Genomic DNA, 27,067 nt, shown 5'->3' with positions numbered 1-27,067 from the left:
ATCATTCAAAACAATCTGAATATTTTCACAACGCACTCTTGCAGGTCAGTCTCCACCCAACTGAATTTCTTTGTGCACCTCTTTCCATAAATATTTCCCCCACTCTTAATTTTAGCTCCTTAACATATTTATCCTTTAATAAAAAGATTACTTTATATTATGACTGTCTCTTTTTTGTACTTCTCACTCTTTGAATACTTTTTCTGTCTCACTGTGTAGTCCTACACTTCATTTTTATTTGTGTTATCACTCTTTATTGGTCATGAATTTTCTATATAAAAAAAGTAATCTTTCTTTACATTACTTATTTTAAACCTTCATTACTTCTTAGGACTGTTTTGTTTTCATTTATTCTTCATGTATCATTTGCTCAAACCTTAAGGTTATGTATTCATTTCTGTTTGTTAAAACTCAGGCTATTCTACACTAAAGAAAGTTTTGATCTGAACTCTGCAGCATGCAAATAAATGGAATGAAAGTTTCTTCCCTAACATTCTCCATCACAAAGACAAAAAAAAAGTTCATTTCTCAAGACAGTATTTATTCAAATATTCTCTCCCCATCCCAATGCTGCATTGAACATATCAACTGGCAGGTTTTCCTCTCAAATCCATTGATGAGCAAAGACAAATGTGAGTCCATAACAGAGAGACAGCAGAATATATAAAAGGAAACAGAAAGATGATAGGGAAACTAAATAGGTCCTGCATTTCTGTCTTCAGATACAAAGAAATAAGACTACCTGAAATGATTAAGATCAAAAGATGCAGGTGAAAGAATGGAACTGTAAGTTACTATTAGTAAAAATAAAAGTAATTCTGGATGCATTAATGATCACCGTGCAGAGACTGGAAGGCAGCAAGCAGATGTAACCCCACTGCTTAAGAAATGAGGAAAAGTGAAAACAGGGAACAACAAACCTATTAGCCTGACTTCAGCAGTTGGCAAAAACACAATTATAACTGTTGCAATTAATGGAGATGAAGTAGTAAAGATTGTCTGACTGGAAAAATTCAACATACATTCATGACAGGAAAATCATATTTGACAAAGTGGATAAGTGTTTTTTGAGGATGTTACGAGCAGAGTCAATGTCCGGCAGGGGGGGAACCGTGAGGGGTTTTTGGATTTTCAGAAAGCTTTTGATGAAGTCCTGCACATCAAGTTAGCAAACAAAATTGACATACATCAGATTGGGTTAATACTTGAAAGGATTGAGAACTGACTAACAGTCAGAAAGCAGAGGAAAAAAAAATAAGTGGTTCATCCTCAGTTTAGGAGGTTGTGAACAGTGGAGTACTGCAGCAATGAGATGTAGTGATCAGTGCTCACAATCCATATCAAATGAATTGGATTGGTTGGGGAGGGGGGGGGGGCAGCATAGGGAGGCACTTGTAGTGCAGTGGCAGTGGTAAGTAGGAGGAGAAGATGATGATGGCACAGTGGTATTGTTATTGCAGTAATATTCTAGAAACTTAATCTTATGCTCTGGGAACTTGAGTTCAAATCCTACTGTGGCAGATGGTGAAACACACATTTCATAAATCTGGAATTTAAAAACTTTTATAATGATGACCAGTAAACAGCTGCTGCAAAGAAAAAGGAAAATAACACCTGGATGGGGGCAGAAGGTACTTCAAGAAGATTGGAGTCCACAGCAAAAGAAGTCTTGCTTTGATTGTACAGAGCAATGGTTCCAAGGAAAGATATACTTTCCAAAGAGTGAGTGCAACAGAAGTTCACCAAACTAATTCCTGGAATGGTGGGAATTGTCCCATGAGGAGACTGAGCCTGCATCCTCTACAGTTTAGTAAAATGAGAGACAATCTCAAAGAAACTTACAAAATTCTTAAAGGAACAGACAGTGAATGCAGAAAGGATGTTTCCCTTGGTTGTGGGTATAAACCACTTAGAATAAACCATTTAGGATCCAGATGAGGGGGAACTTCTTTGTTCAGAGAGTAGTGAATCTTTGTAGTTCTCTATCAAAGAGGGCTGTGTAAACTCAGTCATTAATTACAAGAGAAACAGATTCTTTCTGGTTACTAATGAAATCAAGAGATATGGGATTATATGGGGATACAGCATTAAGGCAGATATCATTTAGATATTTTTAAAATGGAAAAACAGACTTGAGGATCTGAGTGGCCTCCATCTGCTAACTTCCTACAACAGACAACCAACTGACAATGAGCTTGACCAAGTGATAAATGCTGTCAACTCACTGAAAAACAAGTAAGGTTGTTGACCAAATCCTGACCAAATTTTAATTCCTTTTGTCACTGCAAGGACCTCTGAAGTCCATGTGGGGTAGCGGTTTCACGAAGTGGAAGTCATTCATTGGCATGCTAACCAGCATGTGAGGTGGTTAACAGGAATATTGTTCATAATATCCTGACAGTACACCTACTGAAGTACTGAAACCTTGAGAAAACTTACCAATCCTTCAGATGCATGGCCCATTTGTGAAACTCACAAAATTTCAGTAAAAATCTGGATGGAATGTAGTAATTAAAGGCCACAGCACTATGCTTGACTATTTACAAAATCTTAAACGGGTTATTTTCTCAGTGATTCTTGCTAATTGCTGAGGAGACCCTTCCTATGACTTCCAAAACGCCTGCAGAACTAATATAAGCATCACTTCTCTTCAGGCAAAATGCAGAGCATGCCTTTTCACATGACTTTCTTTAATCTTGCACAAATTTTTGACTCAATGAATGTAACTGCTCTTTGAAAAAATGCAACAGCTTTATAGACAAGTTCACAAACATCATTTATCCCCTACATCATAGTATGCAAATAACTGAGCTGAGCAGTGACACCACTACAGATACCTTCACTGTCAAAAAAAAAGTGCAAACCCTGGGTGGCACAGTGGCTTAGTGGCAACACTGCTACCTCCCAGTGCCAGGGACTCAGGTTTGATTCCAGCCTTGGATAATTGTATGGAGTTTGCATATTCTCCCCATTTGGGTGTGGATATGGTCTGGGTGCTCCAATTTCCTCCCGCAGTCCAAAGATGTATAGGTTAAGTGAACTGGCCATGCTAAATTGCCCTGTATCCAGGGATATCCAAGCTAAAATAGATTAGCCATGGTAAATGCAGGATTACAGCAAAGTCTGGATGGGATGCTTTTCAGAGGGTCAGTGTTGATTTGCTGAGCTGAATGCTTCCGTGCTGTTGGGATTCTATGATGCAAACTCATGGGGTGTACCACCATACCAACCCTATTCTCAATTTTTCTTGCAGCAACAATCAATCAACTACAAGAAAGTCCTTTTGTTGTAGCGATAACTTATTTCACACTGGCGGTAAAACTATTCAATCTCAATTTGTTGAACACTAAAACCAATTTAATCACTTCTGAATAGAACTGCAGTGTGCTGATTGATGCACAAGTTAATGCTGACTCTTAAGAACTGCAACAGATGAAATAATATTCACAAAGGGACAAATATTTGGTACATTTGGTGTAGGTTTGTAGGTCTTCAGCTCTCCTGCTTTCTAGGCTTCCACTGAAATTCATCGCGAAATTTATACAAGGGTCTCTCATATTCCCTATCCCCAAAGCTATTAATCCCAAACAACAATAAAAGTTTCATTTACAGGACATAGACATTTCAGGTTGGACTAGCCTTTATGTCCAAACCTATTTTGCATTGTGGTGGTGGTAGCTGCTTCTACAACTGCTGTAATCCCATTTGGTGCAGGTAGACACAATGCAGTTCGGGAGGGAGTTCCTGGATTTACACCCAGCAACAGTGAAGAATTTGCATTATGTTTCCAAATCAGGATGGTAAGTGACTCTGTGGAGTGGACCAACATGTGGTGGTGACAATAATGCTGATGAGGTTGATCTCTGAAGCATGAAATTACATACCCTGATTTCGATTGAAGCTATTTTCCACAAAGGTTTCCAGCATATCCTTTTCAAATCTATTACTAAAATTGGAGATCAAACTTGAACATTTCAGAACACAATTCTCATTAGCCTACTGTTGGAGTAGTTTCATATCCTTAACCTGTTTTTTCTGACATTAAAAAGTAATAATTATGGACTGAAATCTTAGCTATACAAGTCAAAATTACCTTCTCCGATGATCTCTTCAACACCTGAAGCTTCTTTATCTGGCACGGATTTCGGCAGTTTGGATCCTTTCAATACTTCAGAGGACGTTGATACTGACAATGTTTTTGTGTCCTTTTAAAAACATGGGTTCAAATGAAATAATGACAACTACCATACTAAATACTTCAAAACCTAACCTGTAGAACTGGAAATGCTTAACCATAATTAAGTAATATAATGAAGAAAGCTATTCATTTTAAAATTTAGAGAAAGTGAGGACTGCAGATGCTGGAGCTCCAGTCAGAGTGTAATGCTGGAAAAGCACAGCCGGTCAGGCAGAATCCAAGATGTAGGAGCATCAATGTTTTGAGCATAAGCTCTAATGAACAGCATCTGCTCAAAACATGGACTCTCCTGTTCCTCAGATGCTGCTTGACCAGCTGTGCTTTTCCAGCACTGCACTCTTCGACATATTAAAATTTGCATAAGCTCACCTCATATGCTTGTAACAAATATACAACAGAACCCACAACACCCATTTCAACTAAATGAGTTCTAGAATTTTAGTTTTAATAAACAATGGCTTTTCCAGCAACACTCCATATTTTCGATCTTGCAATGACTGACATAATAAGAAAATACAAGCACACAAGCATATTTTTCATTGCAAATGAAAAGATAAGAGTCAAACAAGACCAATTTCTGTCCTGACCCCCATCTCTACAACTTCAAGACTCTGCAAAGACATTTTAAAGGAATCTGTGAAAAACATAACCAATATCTACAGATTTTCAGTGAGAAATGTAAGGCATCAAGGTAAGGAATTGGGTCTGAGCCCACTGTCTAAGGGTGTATAAACCACACATTCAGATGTAAGGAACAGCATTTTTTGTGCGCTTGTTGTATGAATATTTAAAGGTAAAAAATAAAATTCATAAAGTGCTGGTTCAGCTGAAATAATGCATCCTAGTCCGGGTAGCACAGTTAAGAAGCAAAGCAAATATTTTGGAAAGGGCACAGAGATTTGCAAAACAGTTCCAGGAATGAGTAATTAAAGTAATGGATTGACTGGAGAAGCTGGCATTTTTATCCTTCAATCAAAGGAGGTCAGGATGAGATTTGGTTAAAGATGACAACAATGACTAAAAGGACTTGCTAACTAGATAGTAAAAATTAAAAGTGCTTAGGAGAAGCACTAAAAAAAATTTTAAAACATGACTAGGATTTGGCCAGTAGGCTAGTGGACACAGAATAAATAGTAGCCTTCAAAGGGAATTAAAAATACCTTCAAGCAAAGCAAAATATAGGGAAATTTAGAATAAGCAAGAGAGTAGAACTAAGAGAACTGCTCTTCAAAATAACTAGTATGGTTTGATGGGCAAAATGACATCCTTCTGTACTGTGTTTTTCCATGATTCTATGAAGTCAACTAGAATGAATAATCAAGCAAGAATACAGATTTTAAGTTTCAATGCACATACCTGTTTCTTTAAAAGGGGTAGGTTATATGGTGCAGGACCAAGAGCTAATTCAAACACTTTATCGGAGTACGGGACGGTTTTCTCTATATTCTCTCGAAATTTGGGATCCCACTTTGCATACAATATAGTGCCACCCAAGCCACCTCCAACAAACAAGATACTTCCTCCCACTATTTTGCCTGCTGAGGTTCTATGAATTAAAGAAAAATAAATCACATCGTAATAGGGTAATACATTTGAAAAAGTAATACATTTATAGCTACCATAACATTCTTTCATAAAGGTTAGCCACATTATCTAGTTACATATTCCCAAGTAATAATACGAGTCAATTGACAGTCAGAGATTATAGATTTGTCATGCAGTACCTGCCTAAGAACTGCTTGAATAAATTAATTTGATCAAACTAGATGCAATATCATTACTGAAGTCATTTTTAAAAAATGTATTCTGTAAAATTATTTAATATATTTAACTAATACATTTATCTTGCAGGTTCATAGTCAGAGTCATAGAGGTGTACAGCACAGCCCTTCAGGTAGGTAAAAACAATGATTGCAGATGCTGGAAACCAGATTCTGATTAGTGGTGCTGGAAAAGCACAGCAGTTCAGGCTGCATCCAAGGAGCAGCGAAATCGACGTTTCGGCTTTTGCCCAAAATGTCGATTTTGCTGCTCCTTGGGTGCTGCCTGAACTGCTGTGCTCTTCCAGCACCACTAATCCAGAAGCACAGCCCTTCAGTCCAACTCGCTCATGCCAACCAGATATCCTAATCTAATCCAGTCCCAATTGCCAGCACTTGGCCTCTGTATCCTTCCAATTCATATACCCATCCAGATGCCTTTTAAATGTTGTAATTGTCCCAGCCTCCACCACTTCCTTTGACAGCTCATTCCATGCACATACGATAAAAAGTTTCCCCTTAGGTCCCTTTTATATCTTTCCCCCTCACCCTAAACCTATGCCCTCTAGTTTTGGGCTCCCCAACCCCAGGGAAAATACCTCATCGGGATTTTTTCACTTCACAAGAATTGATATGACTATATTTTCTAATGCTTAGTTAGAACTAGAGTTCCAGAATCCAATACAGCTCCTATGCCAATAACAATTAAGTAATATCAGCATTGCTTTATTGCTCAATCTGTCACAGGAGCAAAGATTCTTTCATCTGCACCGACAAAAGAGGAGGAAAAATGATCAGAGCAAGTATATTCCATTCTTGCACTTCACCAAGTACCAATAATAAAAGGTCTTGAATCATCATGCTATGACTCTGGTGCATTACAACAATCGATAACTGCCCAGCTAGAGACAAGTTTTGCTGAGATTAAGCACACTGCTCTTTTATTTGGAGGGGAAAGAATATTCAAATAATTTTAACACATTTAAAAATTAGAAGTAAGTATTTTATAGGACAATTTTATTTTCAGCGAATATGTTATACATACCCAGTACTACTCCCAGATGTGTACCCACGGCATTGTCGCAAAGAATGGAGCTGTGATTTACCACAAAGGCACTTCTGAGAGAGATCAGGAAAAGAGAATGGTTTAATAAAGAGGGAAGTCTTTATCCAAGAAAGAATTTGCCATCCCTCAAAGCACTAGACTCAAAAGGTTTGATTTTACAATTTACTATAAACTGATTTAGCGGAACTGGTTTGTTGTACAGCAGTCACATGCATGCCCATTAATTTCAGACAATTACATGAAACATTTAAAACAAGCAGTACTGTTACAGTAGGACTTTAAAGTTGTCAATAAACAGACAGACAGTGTCCTAGTAAACCCTTTCTGCACACATTTCAGGTTTATGACATTGCAGTTAGGAGGAAAGGTACAGACGTAAAACAATAACACTTCTTTGCACAAATGCTCTCAGGTTTTCTACAGCGTTTTCTTAAATACAAGAGGGCTCCTGATTTTGTAATTTTCTAGCCACCTCAACAGCATTCCCTCTTAATTTAAAAGGTTCAACAACACAAGATCTTAAGTCTCTGTACTTAAACCCTTCAGGCAATACCACTTGGATTACATTCCTCCAACTGTTCCATACTTTATACTTATGCATTAAACTGAATTGCTGTGTCCCCCACTTAACCATTTTATGTCCTCTTGAAATAGGAGTTGCCAAACTGAATAAGGTAAAAAGTAATGAACATCATTTAAATATATTCCTGAGGGAGAGAATTATGGACCAGAATGAAACCAGAGGGGTCGAGATGGGACAATCATCTGAAGTTGTTGAATTCAACGTTGAGACTGGCAGGCTGTAATGTGCCTAGTCAGAAGATGAGATGCTGTTCCTCCAGTTTGCGTTGAGCTTCACTGGTACATTGCAACAGGCCAAGGACAGGCATGTGGGCAAGGGAGCAGGATTGTGTGTTGAAGTGGCAAACCACTGGAAGGTCCGGGACAATTAACCATCATAATGAAACGATGGCTTCACTGTTTTTTTCTAATTCTCAATCCTGTTACAATGAAATACATAGGTCATTAATCTACGTTATACTTTTCACATATGTAACACTGGAATTGGTCAAATCTTATCTACACTTTTTCCTTTAAATCTGCAACAATGCATCAGCATTACACTTTTACGACTTGCAACATATACATTATGTAAATTCAAAGAATGCAACATTAGACTCGAATGGGATACTCTCTTATTTCTGTCTTTAAATCTTTCCAAGAATGTAAAACATTGTGGTCGGTGTACACCACTGTCTCCAACACATTGTTTGTCACATCAACACGAAAACGTTGGAAGGCTAGGATCAAACTCAATAATTCTTTTTCAATGGTACAGTATTTGCTCTGATGAATGAGTTTCTTTGAAAAGTAGCCAATTGGCTGTTCAATTCCATCATCATCTTCCTGTAGCAGTACAGCTCTTACTCCTATATCGCTGGCATCAATTGCAACTTTGAAGGGTTTCAAAAAATTTGGTGTAACTAAAACTGGTGCTGTGGTTAGTACTACTTTTAAATTCTCAAATGCCTCCTGGCATTGCTCTGTCCACCGAAATTGTGTTCTTGAGTAAATTGGTTAGCGGTGCTACCATGCTGCCGGAAATTTGGAATAAACTTCCAGTAGAATCCACTTAATCCCAAAAATCAAAACACCTCTTTCTTCGAGGATGGTCATGGAAATTCCCTGATGGCCTTCGTCTTCATGTTTCTTCAACATTCCATGATCAATGTTGTCCCAAAACATCACCTCTGCCTTTGCAAATTCTGTTTCCTTCAAGTTTATTGCCAGTTTTGCTTTTCATAATCATTCAAAGAGCTCTGCCAACTGTACCATGTGATCATCCCATGACTCGCTAAAGATCACTACATCATCTAGAACAAGTCTCTGAAGAGTAGTCCACCCAGACCCATTCCCCCACCTTATATTTATCCCTGACTAATGCAGCTAACACTATGGGCAGCTGAAAATGTGTTGCTGGAAAAGCGCAGCAGGTCAGGCAGCATCCAAGGAACAGGAAATTCGACGTTTCGGGCACAAGCCCTTCATCAGGAATGAGGAAAGTGTGTCCGGCAGGCTAAGATAAAAGGTAGGGAGGAGGGACTTGGGGGAGGGGCGATAGAGATGCGATAGGTGGAAGGAGGTCAAGGTGAGGGTGATAGGCCGGAGTGGGGTGGGGGCGGAGAGGTCAGGAAGAGATTGCAGATTAGGAGGGCGGTGCTGAGAACGAGGGAATCAACTGAGACGTGGGGGGGGGGGGGGGGGGGGGGGGGAGAGATGAGGAAACTGGAGAATTTTTTTAACACAATGGGCAATTCACCTGAACTGCACATCTTTGGATTGTGGAAGGAAACCAGAGTACCCGTAGGAAAGCCACACAGACACTTGGAGAACGTGCAAGCTTCATAGTCACCCGAGACAGGAATTGAACCCAGGTCCCTTAACTTATGTAGCAGCCTCTTGTGCGACACCTTGTCGAAGGCCTTTTGGAAATCTAGTTACACTACATCCACTGGGTCCCTATTCTCCACCTTGCTCTTAATGTCTTCACAGAATTCCAAAAGATTTGCCACTTGCAAATTCCCCTCCAAATCACTCATTATCTAGACTAGGAAACACACCACTGTTCCTTCAGAGCTGCTGAGTAAAAATCTTGGAACACTCTTCCTCACAGCAAAGTCATTAGGGACATTTAAGTGACAACTGGACTTGCACATGGAGTGCAGTGAGTGGAGAGATGCGTAGGTTAAATTATTATTCTTTTACATTAGGATTAGACCAAGGCACAACATTGTGGGCCAAAGGGCCTGTTCTGTGCTGTACTTTTCCATGTTCTTATTAGATGTTCTAACACTAAAATGACTGCAGCAGTTCAAGAAGGCAGCTCACTACCACCTCTCAAGGGCAACTTGGGATGGGCAATTAATACTGGCCCAGCCAGAGAATCCATATCCTCGAATGAATAATAGTTAAGATAAAAATATTCACTTAATATACCTTCCAGCAAAATACATCATGCTCCACTTAAGCAATGTCCAGTACATGCTAAAGTAAAATATTGCGACCACAATCGTTTTCAATCTATACAGCTGATTTGGAGATGGGGCCCAAGTATTGTGTGTCAACGTTTGCAAATGACACTAAGATGAGTCTGCAGAAGACTCCCGGTAGGGTGAGTGAGTGAGCAAAGGTCTGGCAGATAGAGTACAATGTTGGCAAATGTAAGGTCATCTATTTTGTTAGGAATAACAACAAAGTGAACTATGATTTAATGGATGAGAGGGTTGACTTATAAGGACAGATTGAGAAGACTGGAATTATATGCATTGGAATTTAAAAGAATGAGGGGGGATTTTACAGAAATATATTAAATTATGAAGGGAATAAATGAGATAAAAGCAGGGTGGCTGTTTCCACTGGCAGGTGAAACTAAAATAGGGGGCATAGCCTCAAAATAAGGAAGAGTAAATTTAGGACTGAGTTGAGGAAGAATTTCTTCTCCCAGAGAGTTATGAATCTGTGGAATTCCCTGCCCAGTGAAGGTTGACGCTTCCTCATTGAATGTCATTAAGGCAAAGTTAGATCGACTTTGGAACAGTAAAGGTGAGCAAGCAGGTATGTGGACCTCAGTCTACAAAAAGATCAGCCATGGTCTTGTTGAACAGCAGAGAAGGCTCAAAGGGCCAGATGGCCTACTCCTGCTCCTATTTCTGATGTTGTTATGTGAAGCAACCACACCATTGTTTACATAAAGAGATTACTGTGCACATTACACCAGTATTGTCTTACAAAGGCCCTACATAACTGCAGTAAACCCATTTCTTCTCTGCTACTCCAATTAGGACATAATGGCATAAGAACTAGGAGTGAGCAATTCAGCCTTTCAGGCTAGCTCCACCATCCAATTCAATCATGGCTGATTTCATTTTGGCCTCAATTCCAGTTTCCTGCCCACTCCCCATAACTCTTCAACTAATTAAAGATCTGTACGTGTTCTCCTCAAATTTATTCAATGTCCAAGCATCCACCACATTCTGGAATAGCGAATTCCACAGATTGAGAGAAATAATGTTGTCTCATCGGTTTTAAATCTTTTCTAAAAGTATAACTTCGTGTTCTAGATTGCTTCACAAGAGGAGAAACATCCTTTCACATCTACTTTGTCAATCCCCCATTAGCATTTTATATACTTCAATTAGATCACCTCTTGTCTTTCTAAACCTTACATAGTATAGACTTAAGCTGCCAAAACTCTTCACAAGACAAACTCCTCTCCTCTTGAATAAATCTAGAGAATCTCCTCTGAACTGCCTCCAATCCAATTACATAAAACATTGGTTAAGTCACAGATGAAATATGGTTGCTACTCTATTATCAGAAGGAATTGATTATACTGGAGAGAGTACAGGGCAGATTCATCAGGGTATGGTTTGGGATGAAAGGTTTCAGACGTGAGGAGGCTGGGTTTTTCCAGCCCTTGCTCTATATTTTGACCCCTTATTGTTTGTATACCAAAAGTGTTTCATGGGGATAGTGTCAAGGGAATTTTACTTTCAGTTTTGAGAGTAGGAGATGTATTTTCTCCATGTTCAAACCGGTGATGACAGTGTCCCAGGAGTATTTGATGAAGACAGCATTGAGATAATCTCACTTTCATTTCAAGAGTTGAGGGAACTTTCATTCCAGTTTAATTTTAGTTTGAGGAAGAGGTAGCTTTACTCTGTACTCATCAGCACGCTGTCACTATCTCAGGAATATTGGTTGGGGGCAATGTTGAAGGAACTTTATCTTCTGTTCGCTTTCCGTTTAAGAGTAGATTAGATTACTTAGTGTGGAAACAGGCCCTTTGGCCCAACAAGTCCACACCAAACCTGCGAAGAGCAACTCACCCAGACCCATTCCCCTACATTTACCCCTTCACCTAACACTATGGGCAATTTAGCATGGCCAATTCACCTATCCTGCACATTTTTGGACTGTAGGAGGAAACCGGAGCACCCACAGGAAACCCACGCAGACACGGGGAGAATGTGCAAACTCCACACAGACAGTTGCCTGGGGCAGGAATTGAACCAGAGTCTCTGGCGCTGTGAGGCAGTAGTGCTAACCACTGTGCCACGTGCTGGCATAGAGTACAGTTCACTTTACTCGGTATTTAATCCCATGCTATCCCTGTGTTTCTTGAGAATGGTATTATTTATTTCAGAGTGTTAGGAAGGTTCACATCTGTATTCAACCCCATGCTGTCTCTGGACAGGAACAGTGTCGAGGAAAGCTTACTTTCAGTTCAAAAGAGAAAGGGAGCATTCCTTTCTCTTTAAAAGAGTAAGGCGAGTTTCTTTTCCTTTGAGCAGAGGTGGCTGAGGCAGGGTATCTGACTGACATATACAAAATTATAATAGGTATAGACAGGGTAGATCATGAGAATTGTTCAGCAACAGACAGCACAAGTTAAACGTAAGGAGTAAGTAGTTTAGAGGAGAACCAAGGAAACACATTTTCAACCAAAGGATGGCAGAAATATGGAACACACTGTCTCAGAGGGGGTGCTAAAAGCAGGTACTACTCTTGTAACATACAAGCAGCTTTGGGACAAGCATTTAAACTACCAGGGCATAGTAGGCTACGGAGCAAGTGTATGGTACTAGAAAAGCACAAGGTACAAAAAAGCACATGCTGGAAACCAGATTCTAGATTAGAGTGGTGCTGGAAAAGCACAGCAGTTCAGGCAGCATCTGAGAAGCAGGAAAATCAACGTTTAGGGCAAAAGCCCTTCATCAGGAATAGAGGATAAAGGGCTTTTGCCGGAAACGTCAATTTTCCTGCTCCTCGGATGCTGCCTGACCTGCTGTGCTTTTCCAGCACCACTCTAATCGAGAAACTGGAAAAGCACAGCTGGTCAAGCAGCATCTAAGGAGCAAGCAAATCAACATTTCAAGCATAAGCTCTTCATCAGGCTATGGACTAAGTGCAGATAAAATAGGATTAATGTAGTTTGGTGTTTATTGGTCAGCATAGATTTGGTGGGCTGAAGGACCTGTTTCTATGCTGTGTGACTAGCCCTCTTCGAATAAAGGTACCAAAACTACATGCAATTATTCAGGTGCAGTCTCACTAATGCCTTGTAAAGCTGCAGCAATACTTCCCTACTTTTAAACCCTGTTTCTTTAGCAACAAGTGCCAAAATTCCTTTTGCCTTATTACCTGTTGTACTCTACTTACCAGTTTTCTGCAATTCATGCAAGATGACACCCAAATCCCTTTGCACCAAAGCACTGTGAAGCACCTCTCCATTTAGGAAAATTGCTTTTTTAATTCCTCTGAGCACAAAATGGATAGCCTCACGCTTATCTGCATAAACTCCAGCTGCCAAAGTTTGGCCCCTTCATCTAACCGATCCATACGCACTTGCAAACTTACTATTTTCCCCACCTGTTTTGTGGTTATCTGCAAATTTTGCTAGAGTACCTTCTATCCTGCATCCAAGTAAGGAAATTTGCCATCCTCATCTGGTCTGTCCTACATGCGACTCCAGACGCACAGCAATGTGGCTGTCTTTCAACTGCTCTTTGAAATGGCCTGGCAAGCCACTCAGTTATATCAATCACTACAAAGTGCCAACAAAGCAAATGGACCTCCAGGCATTGACCAAGGCACTGGAAAAGACAATGGCAGAGACATCCCAGGCGATTCTGCAAATTCGCCCTTCTAGCTGGAAGAACTGTCTCACAGACTTGTCAAGCAACAGCCTGACATCGGCTGTAAGGTATGTATGTGAGTACGACTATGTCCAGACCCAACACCACCACCATTCCAGGATATGTTGTGTCCGGCAAGACAGACCCAACACAGCGCTATAAACTCAGCAAATAGTTACCCTGGGAGCCCTCAACATGGACTCTGGAGCCCATGAGGTCTAATGGCTTCAGGTTAAACATGGGCAAGGAAACCTCCTGCTGATTACCACATACAGTCCTCACCCAGCTGGTGAATCATACTTTACCATGTTGAACAACAACTGGGGGACGCAGAGGGTGTCAAGGGCACAAACTGTACACTGGTTAGGAATGTTCACGACCAAGAGTGGCTTGGTAGCAGCACTAAATTAAACTGCACTTACTTCAATGCAAGAGGCTCAGCAGGAAAGGCAGATGAACTTAGGGCATGATTAGGAACATAGACTGGGATATCACAGCAGTTACAGAAACGTGGCTCAGGGATGGACAGGACTGGCAGTTTAGTGTTCCAGGGTACAAAAGCTATAGGAAGGACAGAAAGGAGGGATGGGGGCAAGTGAGGAGGGGAGTAGCATTTTTGATAACTGCTGTAGTGGAGGGGGGGGGGGGGGGATTTTTCTGGGAATACATCCAGAGAAGTTATTTGGGTGGAACAGAGAAATAAGAAAAGGATGATCACCTTATTGGGATTGAATTATAAACCCACCCCAAGAGTCAACAGAGAATTGAGAAACAAATTTGCAATGAGATTTCAATTATCTGTAAAAATAATATGGTGGTTATGGAAGGGGATTTTAACTTTCCAGTCTGGGACTGCCATAGTGTGAAGGGTTTAGATGGAGAGGAATTTGTTAAGTGTGTACAAGAAAATTTTCTGATTCAGTACTTGAAAGTACCTACGAGAGAAGGTACAAAACTTGACCTACGCTTGGGAAATAAGGCAGGGCAGGTGACTGAGGTGTCAGTGGGAGAGGACTTTGGGGCCAGCGACCATAATTCTATTAGATTTAAAATAGTGATGAAAAAGGATAGACCAGATCTAAAAGGTGAAGTTCTAAATTGGAGAAAGGCCAATTTTGACAGTATTAGGCAAGAAGATTCGAAAGCTGATTGGGGGCAGATGTTCATAAGGAAAGGGACGGCTGGAAAATGGGAGGCCTTCAGACATGAGATATTGAGAATCCAGAAAAAGTATATTCCTGTCAGAGCGAAAAGGAAAGGCTGGTAGGTATAGGGAATGCTGGATGACTAAAGAAATTGAGGGTTTGGTTAAGAAAAAAAAAGGAAGCATATGTAAGGTATAGACAGGATAGATCGAGTGAATCCTTGGAAGAGTATAAAGGAAGTAGGAGTATACTTAACAGGGAAATCAGGAGGGCAAAAAGGAGACATGAGATAGCTTTGGCAAATAGAATTAAGGAGAATCCAAAGGGTTTTTACAAATACATTAAGGACAAGAGAGCAACTAGGGAGAGAATAGGGCCCCTCAAAGATCAGGCAGCATCCAAGTAACAGGAAATTCGACGTTTTGGGCATAAGCCCTTCATCCCTTCCTGATGAAGGGCTTATGCCCGAAACGTCGAATTTCTTGTTCCTTGGATGCTGCCTGACCTACTGTGCTTTAACCAGCAACACATTTTCAGCTCTGATCTCCAGCATCTGCAGACGTCACTTTTTACCCTCAAAGATCAGCAAGGCAGCCTTTGTGTGGAACTGCAGAAAATGGTGGAGATACTAAATGAGTAATTTGCATCAGTATTTACTGTGGAAAAGGATATGGAAGATATAGACTGTAGGGAAATAGATGGTGACATCTTACAAAATGTCCAGATTACAGAGGAGAAAGTGCTGGATGTCTTGAAATGGGTAAAGGTGGATAAATCCCCACATGATTTCACCAGGTGCCTCATCTCTCCTCCACTAGGGTGGTTCAGTGGTTAGCACTGCTGCCTCACAGCGCCAGGGACCCGGGTTCAATTCCCGCCTCAGGCAATTGTGTGGAGTTTGCACATTCTCCCAATGTCTGCATGGGTTTCCTCTGGATGCTCCAGTTTCCTGTCACAGTCCAAAGATGTGCCGGTTAGGTGAATTGGCCATGCTAAATTTCCCGTAATGTTAGGTGAAGGGGTAAATGTAGGGGAATGGATCTGGATGGGTTGCTCTTCGGAGGGTCAGTGTGGACTTATTGGGCCGAAGGGCCTGTTTCTACACTAAGTAATCTAATCTAATCATAAAAGGGACATCAGGGGCAACATTTTAATACAGAGGGTGGTGTCTGTGTGGAATGAGCTGCAGAGAAAGTGGTGGAGGTTGGTACAATTACAACATTTAAAAATGTATCTGGATGGGTATATGACTAGGAAGGGTTTAGAGGGATATGGGCCAAGTGCTTAAAAATGGGGCTAGATTAGGTTAGAATATGAACGTGGCCTGGACAACTTGGATTGAAGGATCTGTTTGCATGCTGTACATCTCTATGCCTCTATGACTCTACTGATCAAGCTGGCAGGGTTCTAAAAGAGAGAGTTGTTAAACTGGATGTGCAGCAGTTGATGTGGGAACCAATAAGGGAGTAAAGCATACCTGCCCCCATCCTTACCAAGCTGACAGCTGCAAACCAACTGTCCATGACAGTATTGGAGAGAGTGGCCAGTTCACATTTCTTGTGGACAAAGTCCTACCTTCATGGGAATACCGTCCATCATGCTGTGTGGCACTATCACCACCACCAATGAGACAGACTTCAAACAAATTTATAGCAAATCAAGACTGGGCATACATGAAACACTGTGGAATATCAACAGCACAATCTGCAACCTGTGGCCCAGCAGATGCCCCAGTCAATCATTCCTATCAGGGGATCAACCTTGGTTCAATGAAAAGTGCAGGACGCATGCCAAGAGCAACGCCATGCACACCTAAAAATGAGGTGTCAACCTGGTGAAACTACCAAACATGACTAGTTGTGCGTCAAAGAGCATAAGCAGCAAGTGATAGACTTTGCAATCCTACAACCAATGTATCAGATCTAATATCTACAGCTGTGAATGGTAGGGGACAATTTTGAAACTCACTGGCAGAGAAGGCTCCATAGATATCCTCACCCTTAATGATGGAAGAGCTCAATACATCAGTGCAAAAGATAAAGCTGAAGCATTCGCAACAATCTTCAGTCAGAAGTGCCAAGTGGATGATCCATTTCAGCCTCCTCCAGAGTTCCCCAGTATCACAGATGTCAGGCTTCAACCAGTTCGATTCACTCCACATAATTCAAGAAATGGTTGGAGGGACTAGATATTGTAAAGGATATGGGTCCTGAGAACGTCTTTGCATTAGCACTGAAGACTTGTGCTCCAGAACTTTCCGCTCCCCTGGCTAAGCTCTTCCAGTACACCTACAACATTAGCATCTACCCGACAATGTAGAAAATGGACCAAATATATCCTGTACACAAAAAGCAGGACAATTACAGCCCCATCAGTACATTAAATTATCAACAACATGATGGAATGTGTCATCAACAGTGTTAGCAAGCACCACCAGCTCAGCAATAACCTGCTCACTGATGCCCAGTTAGGGCTCTGCCAAGGCCACTAAGCTCCTGACCTCATTAGAGCCTTGAATCAAACATGGACAAAAGACTCTGAATTCCAGAGCTGAGATGAGAGTAACGACATTGAGTCAAATACAGCCTTGATGTCAATGTGACATTAAGGAGCTCTAGCAAAACTAGGATCAAAGGTATCAGGAGGCAAACTTACTGCTGTTTGGAGTCACGAGCACATAGGAAGATTGTTATCATTGTTGAAGATCAGTCCTCAGGATACTATCCTAAGCCGAACCACCTTCCATCCATCATAAGTTCTGAAGTGGGAATGTTCACCAATGATTACACAATATTCAGAACCATTTGCAATTTCAGATATTGAAGCAGTCCATGTTCAAATACAACATCCAGACTTGGGCTGAAAAGTAGCACACCACATATATGAATCTCCCAGCATCAACATTCTTGGGGTTATGATTGACCAGAAACTCAACTGGACTCAACACAAAAACCACAGGTCAGAGGCTAAGAATACGTTGATAAGTAATTCACCTCTTGATTTCTCAAAACCTGTCCACCATCTATAAAAGCACAAGTCAGATGCAAGATGGAATACTCCCCACTTGCTGGATACGGACAGCTCCAACACACAAGATTGACACCAGTTCTAGTCACCCAGTTGTAAGGATACTATTAAGCTCAAGAGGGTTCAGAAGAGATTTGCCAGGATGCTGCCAGGTATGGAAGGTTTGAGTTTTATAGAAAGGCTGGAGAGGGGCTGGGATTTTTCTTACTGGAGTGTAGGAGGTTGGGAACGCCACCTAATACAAGTTTAATAAGGGTTATAAATAGAGTGAATGGTAGTTGTGTTTTCCCAAGGATGGGGGTTTTTAAGATTAGGTGGCACATTATTAAGGTGAGAGGAAAGAGGTTTTAAAAAAAAGACACGATGGGCATACTTTTTACATAGAGGGTGGTTTGCATGTGGAATGCACTTCTTGGATAAGTGGTGAATGTGGGTACAGTTACATCATTTAAAAGATATTTGGATAAGTAGAAGAATATCAAAAGTTGAGGGATATGGGCCAGGAGCAGGCAGGTCAGATTAGTTTATTTTGGGATTATCAGCGGGGACTGGTTGGACTGAAGGGTCTGTTCCCATGCTGTATGACTTTTTGACTCTATGACTAAGCTTCTTGTTTGAATGGCATTAGATCCATAAACGTCCACTCCCTCCACCACTGATACTCAATAGCAGCAATGCACTTCAAGATGCACTGTAAAAATTCAAAGATGGTTAGACAGCACCTTCCAAATCCATGACCACTTGCATCAAGGAGGACAAGGGTAGCATGTACCTAGGAACACAACCATGTGCAAGTTTCCCTCCAAGCCACTCACTGTCCAGATTTGGAATTATATTGCCTTACCTTCAATGTCGCTGGGTCAAAATCCTGGAATTCACTCTCCAAAAGCCTTGTGAGTCAGCCTGTAAGTGATTGCGGTTCAAGAAGGTAGTGCACCACCACCTTCTCAAGGACACCTAGGGAGAGGCAATGAGCGTTGGACAGCCAGCAACACTCACATCCCACAAAAAGAATAAGAAACTGTTTGGTGCTGATAGATCGAAAATGTCATCAGGGTAGGGGGTGAGATTTCTCGGTTTTAACTCAGCAACATTAAAAAAATAGCAATATATTTCCAAGTCAGGATGATGAACATTTTGTAGGTTCCCATGCATCTGATGTTCTTCCCCCACTCAGTGGTCTTGGGATTGTAACCAAATGGCCTCCTCTGCACCATAATAATTGATTATGTAAAGCCTCAAATATCTGCAGTGTAGCTTGTAGATGGTATGTATTGCTGCTGCTGAGGTCAGTGCTAGAGGGAATGAATATTTACAGATATGGTGCCAATCAAGTGGGCTGCTTTGTCCTGGATAGTGTTCATGAACTTGTGTTGATGGAGCTACACTCAGTCAGGCAAATGGGGAGGCATTCCATCACACTCCTGATTTGTGGTTTATGGATGGTACAGGGGCTTTGAGAAGTCAGGAGGTGAGTTACACAGCACAATATTCTTAGCTTCTGACCTGCTCTTGTAACCACTGCATCTTCATGGGTGAGTCCAGTTCATTTTCTGATCAGTGGTAATCCCCAAGATGTTGGCAGTGGAATTTTAAGGATGGTCATGCCATTGAATGTCAAAGGGTATTGATTGTCTCTTAATGGAGATGTGTCAGGCATTTGCATGCCACAAATAGAGTTATAGAGATGTACAGAGCCTTCGGTCCAACTTGTCCATGCCGATGTTGTTTGTCATTTGAAAACCCAAACCTGGATATTGTCTTGTTCTTGCTACACTGGGAAATGGAGTGCCTCAATACCGGAGGAATCACAAATGATGATGAACATTGTGTCATTATAAGCAAACATCTCAGGCAGCATGTTCCATGTTTCCACCATCCTCTGCAAGAAAAACCTTTCCCTCAGACCCCTTCTAAGCCACTTACTCTTCACCTTAAACTTAAGCTGCTTGTTTTTCAGACAAGTCCACCATAGCAAAAAGATTTTGCAATCTACCCAGTCTATGCCACTCAACTTTGCATAGTATACCTTCATCAGATGCCCCTTAACTCCTCTGCTCCAGGAAAAACAAACCCAGTCTATCCAGTCTCTCCTCAGAACAGAGACTTTCCAACCCAAACAAAACACTACTGAATCTCCTGCGCACTTTCTCCAGAGCAATCACATTTTTCTAATAATGTGCTAAACAGAACTGTACACAGTATTCCATCTGTGGCCTCACCTAAAGTTGTAACAGGATATTCTGGCTCCTGTATTCTATACTCTAGCTAAAGACAACAAGCATCCTGTATGCCTTTCCCACAACCTTTTTATCTGTGCTAACACTTTCAAGGATCTGTGGACTTATACACCTAGGTCCCTTTGTTCCTCAGTACTCCCTAGGGACCTACCATTCATTGAAGAAAGCTTTCCCTTACTAGATCTTTCAAAATGCATCACCTCACACTGTCAGATTAAATTCCAACTGCACTGCTCTGTCCAATTCATGATCTGATCAACATCAGACTGTAGCTTGAGACCATCTTCGTCACTATCAACATCATCAATTTTTGTGTCATCTACAAACCTACTCATTATATCTTTCACATTCACATCAAAGTCATATAGTATGTGTAACAAACAGCAAGAGTACTAGCACCGAACCCTATGGTACAAAGCTGGTCACAATCACAAAAAAAACCTTTCACTATCTCCTTTTGCCTCTTACCTGAAAGCCAATTTTGGAATCAGTTAGGCAATTTGCCTTAGATCCTGTGGACTCTTAACTTTTGGACCAGCCTTCAGTGAGGAACCTTGTCAAAGGCCCTAATGAAGTCCATGCAGACCATATCAACTGCACTGCCCTCACCAAATGTTTAGTCACCTTTTCAAAAAAACTCAACTGAATTATTCAGACAGGATACACCTCTGACAAATCTGTGCTATCTCTGATCAATCCTTTTCCAAGTGTTGATTAATCCAGTCACATTTTTTTTTCAGTAATTTCTCTACCACTGACATCAGATTAATTGGCATGTGCTCTTCTGGAATAAAAGAAACAGTAACTATTCTCCAGTCATCTGGTACGTTACCTGTAGCCATGAAGTATTAAATATCTCTGCCAGGGCTCCAGCAAGCTTTTCTTTTGCCTCCACTGGGGATTTATGTACCTTTATGCCCACTGAAACATCTAATATACCCTCCTTAATATTTTAGAACCTCACAATGCCAATTGAAATCCCTAACTACAATGCTGTTCTCCTTTGTGAATACAGATATGAAATAGTCGTTCACCCACATCCTCTGGTTCCATATAGGTTGCTCCCCTAGTTTCTAATAGGACCCACAATTTTCCTTGGTAATTCTCTTAATATACATATAAAACACCTCGGAGTTTTCCTTAATCCTTCTGCCAAAGATATTTCATGGCCACTCTTTGCCCTCCTAAACTTTTTTTTAAAAAGCAAATCCTACAATCTCTATACTTTTGACAGAGTCCTGTTTTTAATGCATTGTATCTGACATATGCTTCCTTCTTTTTCTTTTTCTTTCTCAAATTCTTAATTTCCTTTTACATCCAGGGATCCTTGGACTCCTGCCCTTGCCCTTCACTTCCAAAGGGGCAAAGAAATTGCATATGCTGCAACACCATGAATCCAGATGGACATTTACTATAAATCCAGACTCCCATAACTACCTGGACTACATCTTCTCCTACCCAGTATTCTGCAAGAACTCCATCCCACTCTCCCAGTTCCTCTACTTCCACCGCATCTGCTCAGACAGGAGACATTCCACTCCCAAGCATCCAAGATGTCCACCTATTTTGGACAACATACTTTATCCCTTCTACTGTACCTCTTCCATTCCCTGTTCTACTGCTCTAAACCTCACCCCTCTCGAAACACAAAGACGACAGGATTCCCCTTGTCCTCACCTATCCCCACCAGTCTCCACATCCAACGTACTATTCTTAAACACTTCCGCCAACTCCAATCAGACCGCACCACCAAGAACATCTTCCCTCTCCACCCTTCTTTGCCTTCCGCAAGAACCATTCTCTTCATCAATCCTTGATTTGCCCCACTTTCCCCACTAACCCCCCCTGAACCCCCAGGTACTTTCCCCTGCAAACGTAAAAGATGCAAAACATGCTGGCACACCACCACCATATCCCCCGCATCTCTATCCAGTGCCCCAACAGTCCTTCCAGATGAGACAGAGGTTCACCTGTCTCTCTTCCAACCTAGTTTACTCTATCTGATGGTCCCGATGTGGTCTTCTCTACATCAGGGATACCAAATTCGAGTCATGTTTCGCCAAGCATCTTAGCCAGACCAGCAGGGGCCAACCTGACCTCCCAGTCCCCACCCATTTTAATTGCCCTTCCCACTCCCTTTCCAACACAACCATCCTTGGCCTCCTCCATTTTCACGCAAATCAGACCGCAGATTAGAGGAACACCACCTCATCTTCCGCCTGAGCAGCCTAAGGCCTGGAGGACTCAACATTGAGTTCTCCCTGCCCATCCCTCCACTCCCTTCCCAGTCCCCCCTCCACCCTTCCATTCCTCTGATCGACCCTTCCTTCTAGCCCCAACCAGATTCATTCTTCCCATTGACCAACCAAATCGTACCCGCTATGTTCACCTATTCCTAACTCACCACCCCGCTTTATCTTCTGCTCACCCTACACCCACCTCCAACCCTGAAGAATATTAGCATGGATAGATGACTGGCTATCTAATAGAAAACTGAGTTTAACAAGGACAGCATTTCAATGTTGTCGACCTGCAACTAATGACGTGCCACAAAATCCGTGTTGGAGTCAAAACCACATAGTATATAACAATGACCCGAATAAGTAATATAAGTAATATGAATGTATTATAACCAAGTTTGCGAATAATACAAAAATAAGTGGAAAGGCAATAATGAGAGTGGCAAAGAGTCTGCAAAGGGATATCAACTGGTTAAGCAAGTTTGTATAAATTTGGCAGATGGACTATAATGTACAGAAATGTGAGGTGATCCCAGCACACAGGGATTTGGGAATCTTCATGCTTAAATCACAAAAGGCTAGCATACAACTTCAACAAATAACAGGGATAGCAATTTTTATACTCCAATCCCTCTGAAATAATCACATTGAATGGTGCAGCAGATTCAATGGGCTGAATGGCCTACTGCTCCTCTTATGTCTGATGGTCTTACCCATCCTAACAAGCAGGACCCAAGCTGCAAACTCACAACATTTAAGAAGCATCTAGATGAACACTTTAAATGCCAGGGTATTGTAAGCTATGGGTCGAAGAATGTGGTGCTGGGAAAGCACAGCCAGTCAGGCAGCATCTGAGGAGGACAGTCATCATTTCGAGCCTGGCCGGCTGTGCTTTTCCAGCACCACCCTTTTCGACTCTGATCTCAAGCATGTGCAGTCCTCACTTTCTCCTAGTTGTAAGCTATGGACCAAGTTCACGTAACAGGATTACTATAGTTAGATATTTATCAGACAGCACAGATATAGTGGGCTGAAAGACCTGCTGCTATGGTGTATGACTCCACAGTCTATTGTTATGTAATAGAAGATGTTTTTCAAAAGAATGTGCAAAATTAAATCAAATACACAAAATTTTAAAGATGAACACTTCTTAAAAGGGGCTCTATTTACAAAAATAAATCAAACATCCAAATTTATATTAGAATGTCTTTGTGGTTGGAAATAATGCACTCCAGCCCCTCAGCTGAGCCATAAGATGAAGAAGTAGGCCATTCAGCCCATTGAGTGAGACTGTGATTGATGATTCTCTTACAGATTAAGAAACTAAGAGTTCTCTCAGTCTTAAATATACTTAAGATCCAAACCTCAATAACCTTCTGCAGTAAAAAAAGTCACAGCTCTCAGAAAAAAGTTCCTCCTCAACTCTATTAAATAGATGACCCTTTACTCTGAAATTGTGCCCTCTGTTTCTAAACTCTCGCACAAGGGGGGAAACAACCTCTCAGCATCTACCTTATCATGTCTTCTAAATATCATATAGATTTTCACAAGTTGCAGAAAGCCTCAAGTGTGTCAGCGGTCACTCCATATTCCCTCTCCAAGGACATCCAATTATGGAAGACAAAGTCAGACGCTACAAACAATTAAAGTTGTAATGAATTAACACTGAAAAAACTACATCAACTTGATACAAGTGAAAATTAAACATAGCAAGTTTGATCATTTTGTACAGCAACAGATTCAAGTTACAGATCCAAACCACGCAATGCACAATGTGCTAACTGCAAACATGAAACATTATCAGCTTAAAAACTTAAGTCTCTTTCTCCCCAGTTCTGATGAAAAGTCATCAACCCTTTTACGATCCCAGCAATGTTAAGACAGATTCCAGAGGAAAATGTACCTCAATAGACCCTAACTTTGTTTCTGTTTTGTTAAAAAACAGTGGAGGTCGGGTACTGAACACCATTTACAGGTGTGCATTTAACACACAAAATGTGTATTAAACAAGGGAATAATGATGTATACAACACTAACCAACATTCCACAAAAAGAGTTTTGGAAAAATTTCAGTAGACATCAAAATTATTTTAGGTTTATTCTATTCTTTTTATTGCAGCAACAGCAAACCCCAAAGATTCCCCACCATCTCCACCCTCAAGCTGCTTGCGCAGGCTGGCACAGCTGCAACCTGTTCCCTTCTTGTAAGTTCCATGGCTTTCAGTAGATGCTTTTCTACAGCTGGTATCCTGAGACACCTAAAACAAATTATAAACTAAACACTACTTACAGCAAGTAAGAATTTCCTTAAACACAATTATCAGCAATGCTGTAGGATTTCTTACTAGAATATACTTAATACTCCTGCTTTCAATCTCTGGAACGACTTGAAATCCTGTCACTTGAAAACAATTTCTTTCTACTTTTTTTTATATAAATGCACTAAAATTCAAACCCAAATGTTTAAGGATTGTAAAACCTCATCAGCAACAGGTGTATACAAACAGACTGCCAAACATCATGATACGAAGTCCAAAGACAACCTTGCCAACAAAACTAAAACTTAACAAAAAAACACAAAATATAAATTAAAGTTGAAATTATACATAGTTAAGTTTTCAGGATATTAGGAACAATCTCCACAGACCTGTTGAGTTTTACTAGCCTTTGCTATTTTCACACCCAATTTATCATCATCTGTGGCATTTTATTTTAGCAACATTACCAACACGGTTACTTATGGAGACCATTTCTGATCACTGTTTTAAAACAATCTTCTCAGACAAATGACACATTGATGTGACAAGTACAACCCTTACTTTCTGGACTAGAAGTAAGGATACTACCACTACACCACAACAGCCCATATTGAGAATCCCATCAATCACCTGGCATATTCAATTTACAAACAAGCAAAAGTCAACTTTACAATTAGATTAATGTAATACCAATAGCATGTCACTATCATTTTTTCCCTCTGCTGCACATAAAGAATTAGATTTAGAACAACAGTGGCGAGGGTAAACTTTGCTTCCCTTCTCCCGCAATCTTTAAACATAAGTTTTACCTAAGCCATGTACTGATGTGTCTTGTTACCACCACCCCCCACCCCCGGCCAATATTTTCACTGTAGGTCTCAGCCTTTCATTCAAAAATGAAATAACTTTCAACTAAAATACATTACCCTGAGATCTATTCAGTGGGTTTACAAACTCTTGAGAAAATGCTTTGGAGGTCTGAGCTATGCACTTCCACATATTAAAGTACATGGGAATCAGGAAAGTTGAAAGAAAACACAAGAACTGAAAAGGCTTAAAACAAAATGGGTTCGTGCCTTTCCCTGGTCAATATGCACGAAGCTGCTTTATTCACGTACAAGGTCACGCCGTTTTCTCTGTAAAAAAAATGAAATGGCTTTCAAGTCTCGCCGTCTTCAGCGTCGCCAGTTTGATGGGGCGGGGGTGGTGGTGGTGAAGATACGAACGACAACAAACGCGTCTTTAACTGAACTGACAAACATCAATGCTGCTTTTCCCCCTTTCCACATCCAGAAACCTGCATTTCCCACTCGTGTCATTGTCGTTCCACCAAGCTTGATGTCTCACCGGGGTCCCACCCCCCCATCCCCTTCCTCATTGCTGATTGGTCACTCTCAGCAACCGCCTCTGTCGATTGGTGCAAACGTGCGTCAATCACCGCCTCACGCGGACGACTCGGGTAGGTTGAACTAACGGCCCGACTTCTCTGCCCCCCCTCCGACGCCATCCCACTCCCACCTCCCCGTCAATGGTTCACCGCCAGCACATTGGGAAGCGGCAACCATGGACAAGGACACTCCGGAGAAAACAACAAAAGTAAATATCGTCCGTCGGGCCTGTTTAATGTCAGAATCCATCCGTCTCGCCCGCCGCCCGGCTCCTTCCTACCTTCAACGGCGGAGCTACTTTCCATGAAGCCCTCAACATTTTCCCTTAAGCTCTCGACGGTTTTATGTTCTTCGATGAAGGAAAGTACTCCGCTGTACCGGATCAGTACATTTTTTTTAAATTAAAATAAAACAGACACAGTCAGAGATTAAGGTGCAGCCTTCAACCTCACTCTCTCCCTCTGAGGCGGGAGTGACCGTGGTGACCGCTTTCCGTCTGACAGAGGCTGCGCCACACCAATGCGCATGCGCCCGCACCTGCTGCTCAATCTAACTTGATCCTGGCATTCCCACAACCAACCTTGATGGCTGCTAGAGATACAGTTTCTCTTTACAGGTCTCTTGTGGTGCAGTGTTCCCATCTCCACCTCTGAGCTAGTAGCATCCAGATCAAGTCACACCTGATCGAGAGAGAGAGAGAGACCTGTGAGCCCCTCTATGTCTGCAATCTGACGAGTGACTTGCCTATTGGGAATCATTACCCACTCCACTCCACTCCATCCCTGGACTGAGATGCTACCTACCCCTACCTATACCATCAAAACCTCCAAGGATAATTTTATAGCACAGCAATAAAGTCATAAGACGTCAGAGAAGAAGTAGGTCATTGGGCTCATCAAGTTTGTTCTGCCATTCAATGAGGTCATAGCTGATCTGATCTGATCATTCTCAATTCCAATTTCCAGTTTAATCCTCATAGCCTTTTATTCTGTGACTGAATAAACTGTATCTCAGCCATTAATATACTCAATAAGCCAGCCTCAATAA

General features: G+C 41.3%; 1 protein-coding gene across 3 annotated transcripts in view; it reads right to left on the bottom strand.

Annotated features, from left to right (window-relative positions):
- The window catches only part of immt (inner membrane protein, mitochondrial (mitofilin)), a 63,797-nt gene extending 37,267 nt beyond the window's left edge, over nt 1-26,530 (bottom strand). For all 3 annotated transcript variants that reach the window (XM_060843340.1, XM_060843435.1, XM_060843521.1), the window contains exons 1-4: nt 26,301-26,530; nt 7,004-7,077; nt 5,555-5,744; nt 4,094-4,205 (exon numbers count right to left, since the gene is read on the bottom strand). In XM_060843340.1, the coding sequence (XP_060699323.1) occupies nt 4,094-4,205; nt 5,555-5,744; nt 7,004-7,077; nt 26,301-26,339 (415 nt within the window). In that variant the 5' untranslated portion in view covers nt 26,340-26,530. The remainder of the gene's footprint in view (nt 1-4,093; nt 4,206-5,554; nt 5,745-7,003; nt 7,078-26,300) is intronic.
- Between the last annotated feature and the right edge of the window lie 537 nt (nt 26,531-27,067).

The sequence above is a fragment of the Hemiscyllium ocellatum genome, chromosome 1 (assembly GCF_020745735.1).
Source record: "Hemiscyllium ocellatum isolate sHemOce1 chromosome 1, sHemOce1.pat.X.cur, whole genome shotgun sequence".
NCBI lineage: Eukaryota > Metazoa > Chordata > Chondrichthyes > Orectolobiformes > Hemiscylliidae > Hemiscyllium > Hemiscyllium ocellatum.
The sequence above is the reverse complement of the archived record's forward strand: the minus strand, read 5'-3'. Positions and strand labels throughout refer to the sequence as shown.